General features: G+C 57.6%; 4 protein-coding genes across 4 annotated transcripts; all 4 read right to left on the bottom strand.

Moving 5' to 3' along the window:
* Positions 1-580: 580 nt before the first annotated feature.
* BO70DRAFT_398513 (ferric reductase family protein) lies at positions 581-3040 on the bottom strand (the record flags this gene model as incomplete). Its single annotated transcript, XM_025546789.1, has 7 exons — positions 581-1050; positions 1171-1332; positions 1490-1522; positions 1574-1973; positions 2027-2212; positions 2280-2344; positions 2422-3040. The coding sequence occupies 7 exons, from the start codon at positions 3038-3040 to the stop codon at positions 581-583; spliced, it is 1935 nt and encodes a 644-aa protein (XP_025397227.1).
* A 1511-nt stretch (positions 3041-4551) lies between these two features.
* BO70DRAFT_101321 (basic helix-loop-helix domain-containing protein) lies at positions 4552-8022 on the bottom strand. The gene is made up of 2 exons (XM_025537794.1): positions 8016-8022; positions 4552-7914 (listed from the first exon to the last, which is right to left on the bottom strand). Exon 2 carries the CDS (start codon positions 7833-7835, stop codon positions 4941-4943), a length of 2895 nt encoding a protein of 964 aa, XP_025397226.1. The 5' UTR covers positions 7836-7914; positions 8016-8022; the 3' UTR covers positions 4552-4940.
* A 937-nt stretch (positions 8023-8959) lies between these two features.
* BO70DRAFT_372860 (uncharacterized protein) lies at positions 8960-10508 on the bottom strand (the record flags this gene model as incomplete). Its single annotated transcript, XM_025544881.1, has 2 exons — positions 8960-10293; positions 10340-10508. 2 exons carry the CDS (start codon positions 10506-10508, stop codon positions 8960-8962), a joined length of 1503 nt encoding a protein of 500 aa, XP_025397225.1.
* An 855-nt stretch (positions 10509-11363) lies between these two features.
* BO70DRAFT_372839 (aldolase) lies at positions 11364-14596 on the bottom strand (the record flags this gene model as incomplete). The annotated part of the gene is made up of 4 exons (XM_025544879.1): positions 11364-12307; positions 13132-13417; positions 13470-14426; positions 14492-14596. 4 exons carry the CDS (start codon positions 14594-14596, stop codon positions 11364-11366), a joined length of 2292 nt encoding a protein of 763 aa, XP_025397224.1.
* Between the last annotated feature and the right edge of the window lie 241 nt (positions 14597-14837).

The raw sequence follows: 14837 nt of genomic DNA, 5'->3' as shown, positions 1-14837 counted from the left end.
GTGTGGTGTTTTTGCTGTTATTTACGTCCTTACTACCTTGCCTGTTCCTGTTTCTTGTCGTCTCTCTTCTTCAGTCTCCTGTCTCCTCTCTGTTCCGCTCCACTCCCTCCCCCTCTATCCTAGCCCTAACCCACTCCCTATATATAAATATCTTCTCCATTCTTCTAATAAACCCTATCTACCTACCAAATATAAACTATATAACCTTTTAAAAGTAAAGCAGAAGAGAAGAATAGCGCATCCTATCCATATCCATATTATCAATACCAGGGGTGGTAGTAACAGAAGAGAAGAAAAGAAAAAAAAAAAAAAAGCCATCAATCCGATTTATTTAATACCCGTCCTCAAAGTCTACCCCCTGAAAAAAAAAACACCGAGAAATAAATAGTAAATAGGTAATAGTAAATAGGTAATAGTAAAAGGTGAAAAGAAAAGAAAGAAAACCTATCCACAAAGAACCCTTCCCCACAAACTTAATTTTTTCTGCACCAAAAAAAAAAAAAAAAGAAGAAGAAAGAAGGAAGAAAGAAAGAAGAAGAAGGAAAGAAATAAAGAAGAAGGGAAAGAATAAATCACTACCCTACCAACTAAACGACTCCTCCAAAAAATCCACCCTCTTCCTACCGACCCTCTCCCTAACCACATCCCTGACATCATCCCCCATCCCACCGGGCCCACAAACACTCACGGCCAGGGCACCGACCTGCCTCCCCATCTCCGTCTCCAGGATATCCGTCCAGCAGGGCTTCCCGAAGTGCGTGTCGACAGGGACAGAGGGCGGGGCGACGAGGGACCAGGGTTTCGTGGAGTCTGCTGCACGCTCAGTATCCGACGAGGAGGAGGCAGAGGAGGACGACAACAACGAGGACGAGAAAAAGTCCTCCGGGCTGGAGGAGGGGGTGGTGAGGTAGATTTGGATGGAGAGGGAGAATTCGGGTTCCGGAGAGGCGAAGGAGGAAGGGGAGGTGTCTTGTTTGGGGATGTGGGGTGCTTGGAGCGTTGGGTGGGCGAGTAGGGTTGTCATCCAGGGGTGGATCCAGGAGAGGTGGTCTGTTTTGGGTATTGAGTTGTTAGTTAGGGGGGGGGGGGGGGGACGTTGTTTTAATCTGAGGGTTGGGAGTGGGAAGGGGGGGGGAGGAGAGGGAGGATGGGGGGAAAGGAAAGACGTACCGAGGCTGCGCACGACCCAGACGAGGGTGACGCGCCGCACGGCCATCGTGCCCGAGGCGAAGCCGTTGACGAATTCATGGAGATATGACATCGGGTGCGTGATTCCGATGCCGCCGGCGATCAGGAGCACCGAGCCGTAGGATGTTAGGGGGTGGAGGCCGCCTGGCTGGTTGTTAGTCGGGATGTGTATGTGTATGTGCATGTGAGTGTGAGTGGTTTTGGTGTCTAACAGGGTGGGATGGATGTAGTGGGTGTATAGAGATGAGTGTAGAAGTAGATATAGAAAGAAATGGGTGCAGAAGTGGTTGTAAAAGTGTACAGAAGTAGCCGTAGAAGTGGATGTAGGGCACAACTAGGAATCGGTACAAGAGTAAAAGCACCCAGATGAGACAATGAAACCTACCAAAAGGCCCCTCCGCCAACGCAGTCGCAGAGAATCTCCTCTCCTCCGCCCTACAAACCTTCTGCAGCAGACGACTCGTAAACCCATCCCGCCGCTTAATCAGAAACGACATGGTGGTCTGCTGCGGCCCGCCCAGGATCCGATTGATCGAGTCACTGGAGGTGCGTTTCTCGGTGATGACGTCGGGGTCGGCGGCCGTCCAAGCGACGGAGAAGGGGTGGGAGGTCCACAGGCCCAGCGAGGGGAGGTACAGGTACATGTACTGGCCGGGCTTGAAGGACCAGGGCCGGGCCAGGGAGACGTTGACGCGGGCGACGTCGCCTGGGAGGAGCTCGACGGTAGCGGTTGTGCGCTGCTTGCCGAGGTTGCGCCAGATGATGCTGGCGATGCGGGCGATGCGCTGGGGTTGTTAGATAGATGAAGCATGTAAGGTGGAACGGGCATAGCACTCACATCAGACCCCCACAGAACAAGGGTAACGAGCAGGGCATACTGCTGCGACATGCCCTCGAGATGATACCACAGTCCAACAAAAGCCATGACGGCGAGCAGGATATGCGTATGCAGAAAAGCCTCGTAGAAGGCGTGTCGAATCGGGGACACGGACTGCAGGAGGATGGTCGCGAAGGCGAAGATGGCCTGTTGAATTAGAATATACCATCCCGGAAGAAGAGAATAGCCAGAGATAGAGAGAAAGAGTACACACCACGAGACCACAAACAAAGAACTTGGTATGAAAGACCAGATTCGTGACAGCTGCGAGGCCGCCCTCTGTACCACCACCCACATGATCAGCCCAGCCCTGATCGACGACCATAATATGAAATGATATTGCAGAACAAACTCACCCTCCCTCTGCTTCATCACCACAGCAGCAATGGTATGCACCAACCCCGCCACGATAACCATCCTCCCCACCCACCGATGCATAAGATTGAACGAATCGAACTTAATCCCCAACAGCCCCACCAGGGGATTATTCCTGCCGGCGGCCAACACCAACCCGGGCAGATTCAGCACCGCCATGCTGCCCGCCGAATACTGGAACTGGAAAACAACCTCATCCCAGTCCTTCCGCCAGTCGACCAGGACGAACAGGAACACGGCGTTGAGGGCGATGTATATGCCTAGGAGGATCGCCTCGATGCGCAGCGGGATGACCCCCATGTGGACGCCATTCCCGAGCTGGAAGTAGCGGCTGTGGCGGCGGGAGAGCAGCGGGGCGTAGAAGACATGCTTGTTGAGCGTGGCGGAGAGGACGCTGGTGCGGGTGAAGCGGGCTTGTTGGTTGGTTTGCAGGATTTGCTGCAGTCGGCGCCGGTGTTGCCAGCGGGTGAAGCTGCGGCTGATGAAGAGGATGAACAGCGCACCGGCGAGGATGAAGATCGGGGTTGCGAGCGTTGCGCGCATTGGCGGGTGGTAGTTGATGCGTCGCTGTTGGCCGGGTTGCAGGTAGTCGACCCCCATTTTGTCTGGTCTTGTCTTGTCTGGTTTTGTATGGTATTGTCTGGTCTTGTCTTGTCTGAGGATGGGGATCGCACGGCTGTCAGGACAGGACAGGACGAGACGAGACGCTGCGCCGCGGGGGAAGCAAAGTGGGCGCTCAGCTAGCTACATATACACACACCGAATCCCGACAGTCAACTGGTTGATGGTTGATGGTGGATGTATGAGCTGCATCGAATTGTGACATCCAGTTCCAGTTCCAGTTCCAGTTCCAGTTCCATTCCAATTCCACTCCCGCCGCGGGATTCAATGCCGTCATCCACGATCTAGCCAGGCCGCGAAGCACTGCATTGCATTGTCCGAGGCGAGCCTGGAGTCGTTTTTTTCCAAGTTTCACCAGCGGCGAAGCAATCCAAACGCCCATCTGGTGTACCGATTGCAACGCCGATGGAGACGCCCTCTCCGCGGAAGCCCCTGTGATTAGCCCGACCAGAAACCCTCCGCGCTGGACATCCGGGGAACAGGCACGCGGGACCAGAAGCTTACTGGCACTAGTACCTGAACAGCGGGCAACTACCAGCTGGGGAACCAGCTAGGCAACCTGATTTCTTTTTTTTTTTTTTCTTTTCTCTCCGAGCGGGTCGCAGATTGGTTTCCCGTTGAGCTTAGCAGGGAGGGTTTCTAGGGCTTGTCCGCGATGAAACCGCGGCGCCGGAAACGGAAACGGAACTCGGAATGCACGCCGCATCCGCTACCCCCATCCACCACCACCACAGATGTACCTGCAGTCGCATGTTGCATCCCAGACACAGAAAGGGTCGAGTAACTGATCCTGACGTCATCACTTAGCTAGCTAGTCCAGGTCCCGGAGCCCTCTATTTACTCAGGGAGGGGGTTGCTAGTGCGAACGCATCGTTGCATCCGAGATCCACGCGGTAGGCCCATCGCTGTAACGGTAAACGGGAGATAGGCAGCCCAACCCCCGAGGAGGCCTTGCGTCATGTCATCTCATGGCGAGGCGGAGCGGAGTGTTCTTAGTCGGTGGGTGTCCAGACCGGGTCGATTGCTGCGGGCTGAAAGTAGACATCCGAGCAGAGTTTTCTGGGTAAGGACTGACGAGGATGGGGGTTTGGCTGTGTGTCTGTGTCTGTGTCTGTGTCTGTCTGTGTCTGTCTGGGTGGATGGATGGATGGATGAGGCGGGATGGAAGTAATTCCCGCAGAATTGGACCAGGTTATGGCTGCTGGTAGCTGGCTGGGGTGTAGCATTGCGCAAGGCTACCTATGTAGCCAGGTCTTTGGAACCTCAAACTATATCAGCGGTGCCATGCCATGCCATGCCATGTATGACGCCCCGGGTCAGCAGGACCATGGCAGACTCGCCTCGCCGCGTGTCAGGCAAAGTCAATCGTCCGAGTAGTAGTTTCGCAGCAAGCGATTGTAGGTATGTATGTATGTATTGTCGGGTGAGACATCCAGGAACTGGCACGCCAGCCAGGGACGAGGGCTGATTGACGTGTTGATGCATGCAGGGAGGACTGTAGGTGGGTGGGTAGGTAGGTAGGTATATAGGTAGTAGGAAGAGACGGCACTATCAGACACGAACATCATACTATTAAATTACAAGATCAGGTCTGTTCCGATCCGATCCATTCGATTCCGAATCTGAGGGAAGATAGAGAAGTATCTGACCAGTGACAATCCAACGCCGTCCCGTACCAGATGTGATCGCCGGGCGGGCGGTCGCCCTCGCCCACACATAACAAAACGCCCACAAAGTAAAAACAAAAGTTTGAATGCATGGAGAAAGCCGGTGGCAAGGCAAGGCAAGTCATTAAGCAACGTAACGTAACGGTGATATCCGGTTTGTATGAGGTATGTATGGTGCACGAACTCGGATGCGGGGTAGTCTAGTCTATGGCTCACGATCGTCTAGCCTGTCTCTTCTTTTTTTTGTCTTTCTGCTGCTTGGCCTTGATTTTCTCCTCCTGGATGCGGGAGTAGTCAGCCACGTCGACCCCGGCGCTATGGCACAGCGTCGTGCACTCGGCCTCGATCACCTGCACCAGTTGGGGAGTAAATCCGTAGAAGGCCGGGTTGTAGGCATTCCGCGCCCAGTACATCAGCTCGGAGGCCACGCGGCCCAGGTTGGGGATGGATGCTTGCACGATCTCTGGCTTTGCAGACAGCCGCGGTGTGTCCGCCTCGTCGTCGGACATTGAGGCTGGCGACGAGCTCCGCGACGCGGAAGAGTCGGACGACGACATGTAGTCGGTGTCCGAAGCGAGAACGTGTAGCAGATGGTAGACGGACGCGAAGCCGAGAAGCGTCAGGTCCACCGGGTCCAGCGGCAGCTGGTTGAACCAGGTGATGGCTTTCTGGATGGTGAACGACGCCGGCAGGGAGGTGTCGCCCGTAGTCCGCGCAGTGAAGATGGCCGCGATCATGGCGCAGCGCACTGAGATCGTAATCTCCTCCCGGATCGACACCGGCAGCGACGAGTCGAGGAAGTTGAAGCCTTGGTTCTGCTTGCACTTCCCCTTCTCCTTGGGCAGCGCCGCCAGGACCGCTCCGATGTGTGCGGCCCGGTCCTGCTCGAGGAACACCGCCTGCATGACGAGAGCGCGGGTGTGTGCCGCCGACGGCTGGGGGGCGACGTCCAGGGCGAGCTTGATCTTGGATTTGAACAGGTCGCGGCTCTTCTTGGCGTCGGGACCGCCGGAACTGGCCTCGAAGTACCTCAGCAGCGCTCGCTGCAGTAGATGGCTGGACCACCAGGCGGCAAGAGCATCCAAGGAGGATTGAATGGCCGGGTCTTCCTCCACCACATCCAGGAGTGCCTCGTCGTCGTCCGTGCCCTCCTGGGTGGGACGGTTCCAGGTGAGGTTGGCCGCCCTCTGCACAATGCTGTCGATCATGACGTCTTCGCAGTCCAGCTGGAGCAGCGCCGCCAGGTGACTGGGCAGTGCATCCGCATGACCCTTCGGCACACACTGATGCATCTTGCGGGCAAGGTCCCACTGGTATCTTGCCAGGCTGCGGGCGACATCGTTGGACAGATCAGAGCTCCACGACCCGGGGTTGCCGACTCGCCAGAGCAGGATGCGACAGTGAAGGGCTTTGAGCATCATCCGCATGGGACTGCGAGGCAGCGTTCCCGCCGCGAAGATGGTGAGCACCAGCCGGCTCTTGCTGATTTCGGTGTCGCCACCCGCCAGCTGTGCGTCGATGGCAATGTCCCAGGTTTTAACTCGACCGTTCTCATCATCCTCGGTCACTCCGGTAAGCGAGGAGTAAAGTTTCCACCCCAGGAGACACCGTAGCACATACTCGAAGCAGCGCGAGGTCACGACGTACCACTCGTGGAAAAAGCGGTGACGTGGGACACCAACCCGCTGGATACTGGTCAGCCACGCCTGGCGGCGGTAGTTCGATGCCGATAGCGAGTCTGACAGAGAAGCCGTCTTCGATGACGCGGACTGACGGCCCGGGCTGGCGTTGAAAAGATAGACGAACACCACGAACGCACTGCCGACAACGAGCGTGGCAAGGATCAGAAAGTGCGATATAGCGCGCGCATGCCACGAGTACCAAAAGTTGCGGACCATGGCGAGCCAGTACGCGGCCGTCGGACTCTGCAGGCTGCTTTGAAGGCTGCCAAGTACATTCATCGGGACTGCCAGCAACCCCTTCGCGGTGGAATCCGTGTCCTTCTCTTTGCCCAGGCCCTCAACGACCATCAGGCCAGCCAGGGCGCCGAGCATGTATTTGTTGGGGTAGTAGCGCCGACGTCCGTTTCCACCATTGCTGCTGGGGAACTGCATATATGATTGGGAGAAAGCGTTGTCTTTCGGGGTTTCGGCGTGCATGCGCTTGAAGGCATCCGGTACCTGTAGCAGGCCCTCTGGGGGATGCGCAGATGTCGGAGAGTCGCTGGGGCTATCTTCTGCGTGCGAGAACACACTTGGCGATGAACTCGCTCCAGATTCCGTCGAAACCGTGTAGTTGCTGGGCGAGGAGACCGACGCTGCGGAGGTTAGGGTGTGGTCGACGGCCTTCTCCGCCTGGCGGAGTCTGTTTTTCAGCGCGGTATTCTCGTCTTCAAGTCGCCTGTTACGGATTTCGAGGTGGCGGATGTACTCCGTCGCCTTGGACAGAATGGACGCCTTGTTCAGCTTGCTGGAGGCGGTGACCCCCTCGCCCTCGTCTTCATCCAGCAAGCCGCCCGCGGCATTCTTCGAGGCCCGCAGACTGGGCACGCTGTCCCGCAGCTCGGCGATCTTCTCGTTCAAGTTCGCTCGGTACCGTTTCTCGATGACGTTGTGGGCTCGCTTCTTGGCCGGCATCTTCCTGCCGGTGGGAGCGACCATGCTGACTGTCGATCCGTCGTCGTCGCTGCCGGACTTGCGTTTGCGGCCGGCGCCCTCGGAGGACAGCGGGGAGGCGGATGTGATGGACATGGCGGATTGTAGGTCGGCGCCGGAGAAGGTCTTGGGCTCGGACACGCCGTCGAAGGCTCGGCCGAGGAACGTGTCAAACGGGAGATTGGCGCAGTCGAGCGAGATATCCGGGGAGAAGTCTGATTTGCGGAAGAGGTCGGGATTTTCGGCGGAGGTGTTGGGCGAGGTGAAGGGCACGTCGAATGGCGACTGGGAAAGGTCCTTGGCGCCGTCGGCCAGGGCCTGGTCATCCCATCTCATCCACTGCGTCCAGTCCTGGCTGGACTCGTCGGTCGACGGCGGGAAGGACATGGATTCGGCGTGGGATTCTCTGCGGTCCGAGGACTGGGGGGAAAAGAGCTGGAAGTCGCTCCCCATGGTGAAGTTGTCCAGCGGCCAAGGCCGGGACCATCAACAGCGGGTCAGTCAGTGCGCGTGGCAATCACCACGTAGAATCCTGGGAGGGATGTGTTAGTGAGGGGGTGGATGGCAATGGACGGCAATGACAATGGATGATTTCGGTGATGGAAGGCCGGTGATGCAGAGCTGAAAGCATACCTGAAGTCAGGAGCCGGCTAGCAGCGGTTCGAGGTGCGAGGTGCGAGGTGCGAGGTGCGAGTATGCGATCAGCCCAACCCACGCGCTAGCGAGCCTAGATTGTGAACAGTGGAGAACGGGTCAGGGAGACCCAGCGGGCACAATTGAGGGAATGGCGATGATGAAGCAGGGTGTTGAGGCTGCAGACGACTGTGGATGAACTGAGCAGAATGTCGAGCAGGATTCGAGGCTGAGGATGTGGCAGGAGGAGAGTGGCAGTGGCAGGAAGAGGCGTCGAGTAGATGTTTGGGAAGATCTTATCGAAACGTTGGGGGCGGTTGAGTGGGCGCCTGGCAGGCTGATGAGTGGTTCTGGTGGAGGGTCCGACCCGACGGAGCGCAGAGTTTGTTGGTGTGTTTGAGTATATGTGGTGATGACTTTGGTTCTCGGATGCAATTCGGGATGGAATTGATTGATGGGGTGTGCATGCAGAGCAGAGACAGGATGCAGGACAGTTGGTTGAGCAAAGCCAGACAGACAGACAGAGTCTCCCCTCCAGGAGTTCCAGCGACCGAAAGGGAAACGGGCTGCCTGCCTGAGGCGACCCTGCTCGGCCAATGTTCGGCCGCCAAGCAGTAGCGTCGTATGATCGCGGGTCGCCGCCCTTCCGGCAAGCCGACGGAGTCACGTGTGGTCAGGGGCCGTAATATTACGCCCACGTGTGTCCCAGAATAGAAGTCGGTATCTTTGCCTCACAGCTGCCTCAGGAATCATTGATCTCCCCTCGATGCTTCTGCCCAAGGACTACTCACCTCACGACGACAACCTCTACTGTTAACAACCCTCAACTACTCCACACACTTCAGACCCTTCAACTCCGAGTTCTGATACAACCACATCGATTCAATACTAATCTGACCAACCCCAAACACCCCTCAATCTCACAGTCTTACAGTCTAGACGCATCAGACCACCCACCCGCTGTCCAGACCCCAAGCGGCCAGCCCAACGTTGGCCCCGTCCGACAAACCCCTCGCCCCGACCGCCAAGCGATCCAACGGCGCGCTGGGGAAGTAACTCACCGTGGCACTCTGCGTCCCGTCGTCCGCGAACACCTCCAGCACCGACCGGTCAATCACCCCCGCGAAGGCCAGACCCCCGTCCACCGCCACGCTGGTGTTGGACAGCGGCGTGAAGTCCGTGTTATTCGCCGCGGTGTAGAGCTGCGTTCCGGCGCGGTCGATCCAGAACAGCCCTGTGTCCAGCACCACCCCCCCGTCGAGGTGGTCGCCGGCGGGAGAGCTAAAGTGGAAGCGGACCTCGCCGGCGGGGTCCGCGGGGAGGCCCGAGATGTCTATCTCGAAGTATATCGCCTTGGATTGGACGCTGGAGAAGTCGACGCTGACTCCGTCTGTGTGATTGTGGTTGGGCAGTCGGCGGCCTTGCACGGCGGAGAGATCGTACGGGGAGCGAGTCACCGTCCAGACGCCCTGCACTTGGGTTAGGCTGTGTTGGCGGGGGACGGACATGCTGCTTCGCCAGTCTTCCAGCTCGCCGGTGGGCACCTCCTCGGCGTAGTCCCAGTTGCTGGCCCATCCGATGGAGATGGGAGAACTGCGGTCCGGCAGGTCGGTGTACCACTGCGAGGCATAGTTGTCTTTGGAGAACTCGTACAGCGTGAAGTTTGCGGTTTCGGGGTGGAAGTGAGTTCCGTTGAAGTTCCCGACCAGGTAGTAGGTGCCGGATCCACCCAGGGGGGCCCCGGGATTGACGGAGATGAAGAGCACGTGCTTGTCAGCAGCAAACTTCACCAGGTTGGGACACTCGAACTGCTCCCCGCGCAGATCGGCCCGTGAGAAGTTCGACGCGTGTGTCCAGTCGCGCAGGTCCGGGGAGGTGTAGAACCCGATCACCTTGTCCGCCGAATAGGCGACGGTCATGAGCCATTGCTCCGACTCGGCGTGCCATGTCACCTGGGGGTCGCGGAACTCGGTCGAGTTGATGTCGATGACGGGGTTGTGGGTGTATTTGGTGAAGGTGTACCCCCCGTCGGTGGAGTACGCGATGTTCTGGGTCTGTGCCTCCGCCGTGTCGAGGGTATATATCGCCACGACGCCGTCGTCCTGGTCCGGGAAGAAGCCCGATGTGTTGTTGCGGTCGAGGACGGCGGACCCGGAGAAGATATACTCGTCGGCATTGCTGGGGGAGATGGCAGGTGGGTGGTTCGTCCAGTGGTACAAGTCCCGACTGGTAGCGTGGCCCCAATGCTGGTTGCCCGCAATCAACTCATAGGGATTCCCTGACAGACTATCAGCTAAGAACGACACCGAAAACAGGCTCCATACACTGATAGTAAAGATGATACAGGTCTCGCTTGGCATCATAGAAGAGCCCATTGGGATCGTTCATGAAATCCGAGGGCGGAGAGAAGTGCACCTGCGGTCGAAGTGGACCGGAATAGTTGGCCGCCTGGACGGCCACCGGGAGAGCGAGAGCAGCTATGGGGAGACGCATCTTGCAATTGCTAACTAGGTATTCCACCTGCTGTCCTAGACATCCTACCCCTCGAGCACGCAGGTATTTAAGTCTCATCGAGCACACTGACTCCGCCAGCCCCCCCGCCCAACAACGAGTCAGTCCAGCACGACCTCCGACACGTAGCAGGTCCAAAACTTCGAGATCCAACCAATTGCGCAACCAAATACACGCCTGTCTGAGACCATATGCGAGATGCGGACTTTCATCGGAGATTTTGTTTCTGGTGGTCTGTTTTCTGACTTGGTCTGAATTGTAATCCGTCCCAAGTTTGCGATATATATTGTTTGTTCCCCGCAGCCCCGGATAGTGCTCGGGGTGGCTTCGGGGAAATTGGGGACCAACCCCGCGAACTATAGCTGTAGTTGTAGCGGACTACTGGGTTTGCTAGGCCTGCACTAGGATGAGTCGGTTGTGAGTCACGGCTATCTAGTGGATAGACACCTTCCGTATTCTGTTAGATGGTTCGTAGTTCAAGACATACTTACTTCACCACAACCACCCGGCTCCGATCACGGCGACTAAAACATTTAGTTGTCCAGGGTATACACCCCCAAGCATAAGCTAATACAAGCACATACATTTTATATTTCACATTCCCCATTCTACAACCCCCATGCTAGATAGATAAAAAGTACCCGGCACCCCGGAAATAAAATCCCCCCAAATCACACCAACCAACAGAGCCAGAAACATATACATCTCACATTCACATTCACATTCACAATCCATACCTAATCCAGACAAGATCCAGCAGTCAAGAACCCCCCCCCCCCCCCCTCCAATCTACAAGCCGCATAACACACATAGCAGCACACACCCTCCACGCAATCTCTAAAGGCCCCTCTCCACCGCCTCACACCCCGCCATAACCCCCCTAACCCTGCCCTTAACCGCCTCATCCGGCTCCTCATACGGCGTGCGGGGCCTCAACTTGTCCTCTGCGCCCTCAATCCCGGCCGCCTTTGCGGAAAAGCACGCCACAGCATACTTGGTTGCCGCGATGCCACTTTTACAAGGACTCTCAGCCAACGCGGCCACGCCCTGCAACGACCTCGCCTCCTCGATCCTCCCCTCCACGAAGAGTCGATACACGCGGACGGCCGTCTTGGGAAACACATTCGCAAACGCGGCAATACACCCGGCGCTGCCGGCCGCGAGCCCCCCGAGCAAAAAATCCGACTGACCGCCAAAGATGGCGAAATCGTCCTTGCTGAACGTCGCAGCCAGTCGGGAGATCTTGCCCACGGAGCCGCAGGTCAATTTCACCCCGACCACGTTCGACACGCCCGTCATCACGTTCGCCGCGGCCGATTCCCGCACAATCTCCGTAATAACCTCACTATCTAAATCCACGCCATTGCACACCCCCGGGAAATTATACACCACGACCGGCAGGGGACAGTTCCGGGCGACGTCGCTGAAGAAGCGCTTGATGACGGCGGGGGTCGTCGCTTTGCCGAAGTACGCCGGCGGGAGGACCAGCACGTAGTTTGCGCCCGCCGCGGCGGCGTCGTGCGCCAGCTCCAGGACTTGTTTGGTGGAGTGCGCGCCGATGCCTGCCATCAGCGGGTAGGAGGGGCCGACGGCGGCGCGCGCGGTCGAGATCAGCGTTCGGCGTTCCGATCGCGTCAGGAGGAAGGCTTCCGAGTTGGTGCCCAGGATGACGAGCCCCGTGAGGCCCGTCGTCGAGAGGTAGCGGAAGTATTGCGTTTGGGAGGTCAGGTCGAGGCTGTCGGTTGTGGGGTCGATGAAGGTTACGGCGGGGCACCAGACGCCTGGGGGTGGGGTGTGGGGGAAGGTCATTTTTTTGGAAGGGGGAGGGGAGGGGGGGGGGTTTGAATGGAATGAAGAGGGATGAGGGAGGAGGGGTTGGCTGGAGATAGGGTAGGATAGTATTGACTATGATTGTGATTGTGATTCTTATGTTGTGTGGGAATCCCAATCTATCTACTTATATACACAAGAGAATGCGGGGAAGCCATCCGATGTCTCGACGGTCGGGATCCGTTCCCGAAGGCTGGCTTATCTGCGGGGTGGGTTCGGGCTCGGTCCGAAGCCGCGAGGACGATGTTGGGGGCCTCTGCCATGGTGTAGAGGATGACACGGAGAAGTTGATCTTGGGCGGTGATTATGTTTATGAATCAGTAGTTATAAGAGTATCAGGTTTTGGAGTGATAGTATAGAATTCGCGTGGGGGACAAATTGGTGAGTTCCGGTTTGGTACTATGATATCATAAACTATATATATCTGCAAACACTGCCACTACTAGTAGTATTGTCTGTCTTTTCTCTCAGGGTGGAAGTAGTAATTGAATTAATCGAATCTGTGAATTGAACTGTACGCCTAGGATGTTGGGTAAGGAAAGTGTGGAACTAATACGGAGACAGTGACCTGGATAATTCCAGTCACCGCATCAGCTGCTCATGATGGATAATCTTCTGATTTTTTTCTACTCATTCTTATATAAATAAACCAGCAACCGCTCCCTCCTCATGCAATCTCGAGTGCAAAGCCGGGTCTCATAACTCGTGATAAGTCGTCACTCAGTGCTGCACACGTCAGTCATACTACATCCCGTTCGTCGTAGAGCACCGTTACTCACCGTAATATCCTCCCACTTCTCCCACCCCCGGCCCCGGACCGCAGCCAGCTCCTCCATGGTGACCTGCTTGCCCGTCGTGAAGTACCCGGCGTTGATCTTGGCGTCAATTTCCACGCGCGAGTCCGTCGGGATCATGTCCTCGGGGATGGGGATGCGTTCCAGGATCTTGATTCCGGATTGCACGATGGCGTCGTGCTTCATATTGGACATGGACAGCATGCGGTCGATCTTCTTGATGCCGAGCCAGTGCAAGATGTCGGGCATGAGGGCCTGGAAGCGCATCTGCATGGGGTTAGTTTTGAGTGTGTGGATCGATGCGATGGACTTCACTTACGTCGCGCACACCGGCGATGTTCTCCGTCCGGGTGAAGTACTTGTCGGCCGTGTCGCCGCCGCGCTTGCGGGCGTTGTATACGAGGTATTTGATCACCTCGCCCAGGGCACGACCCTCCTTTCGGAAGTAGATCACCACGCCGCTGCCGCCGTTCTGCGCCTCCCGGATGGCCTCCTTGATTCCGAACGCCAGGTACGGCCGGCACGTGCAGATATCCGACTGAAAGACGTCGCTGCCGTTGCACTCGTCGTGAATACGCAGCGCCAGCTTGACCTTCTCGTCCGAGACCCGCTCGGGCGGCCCGAAGATGTACACGGTCAGCCCGCCGATGGGAGGCAGAAAGACCTTCAGATCAGGCCGGGTGATCAGCTCGGGGTAGCTACCGCCCGTGTGCTCGAACAGGGTGCGACGCAGCGTGCCCTCGTCCACGCCGAACCGCTCCGCCACGCCAGGCAGATACCACACCGGCTCGACGGCGACCTTGGTCACGCGGACCTCGCCGGACTGGTCCACGACAATGTTCCCGTCGACGTTGAGCGTGCCGTCGCGGACGGAATCGGTGATCTCGGCGAAGTTCATGTTGGCGCGGGTGATGGCCATGGTGGGGCGGATGTCCCAGCCGGCGGACAGCTCGTCGCGGAACTGGTTGACGATGTCATGGCCCCAGGGGTCCATGGACACGATCTTGGTCTTGTCGCCCCAGGCGGGCTGCCAGGGGAAGTTGAAGACGGGCTGGCTGTTGCTGAGGTCGGGGCGGAAGTCGGGCTCGAGGTCGCCGGCGGCGATGGCCAGGGCGTTGTAGATGCTGTAGCTGCCGCCGTGGGCGCCCATGGCGTTGCGCCGCTTGAGCAGGGCGGGGCTGCGGGACACGATGACGGGGCCGCGCGATTTGGCGTCGCCGGCGCCCCATTCCAGCGGGACGGGGTCGATGCCGCTTTGGCCGGGGTAGGTGGTTAACTGTTCGTGAGATGAGGTTTTCGATTAAAGGAGATTAAAGTAGAGGATGGAGACAGATAGCATACCACGATGTGTTTGCTGTACCGCGAATTCGCGAGCGGAGAGGTGGGAGAGGTGGGCGACACCGTCGCCTCCTCGGGCACGGCCTTGGGGATGTCGGTCTCTAACATGGTGGGAATGTGGGGGGGGAGAGAGACTGATGGGAGGGGAAGAAAGAAAGACGGGAGGGGGGGAGGGAGAGGAGAAGGGCAGGTTAAAGAGGGTCAGAGAGGGCAGCGCTGCATGCGCCATGTGACTTGGGCCCGACTCCCAATCTTCCGGCCTCATTGTTGAGGTTGCACGCCCTGCATGCGCTGCATCGCCTCCGGTTCTCTCCCTCCCCCTTTCCCAAACCCTGGGAGAGGAGGGGAG

The sequence above is a fragment of the Aspergillus heteromorphus genome, assembly GCF_003184545.1.
Source record: "Aspergillus heteromorphus CBS 117.55 chromosome Unknown BO70scaffold_22, whole genome shotgun sequence".
Taxonomy (NCBI): domain Eukaryota; kingdom Fungi; phylum Ascomycota; class Eurotiomycetes; order Eurotiales; family Aspergillaceae; genus Aspergillus; species Aspergillus heteromorphus.
Note: the sequence above shows the minus strand (reverse complement) of the source record. Positions and strands in the feature narration are given on the sequence as shown.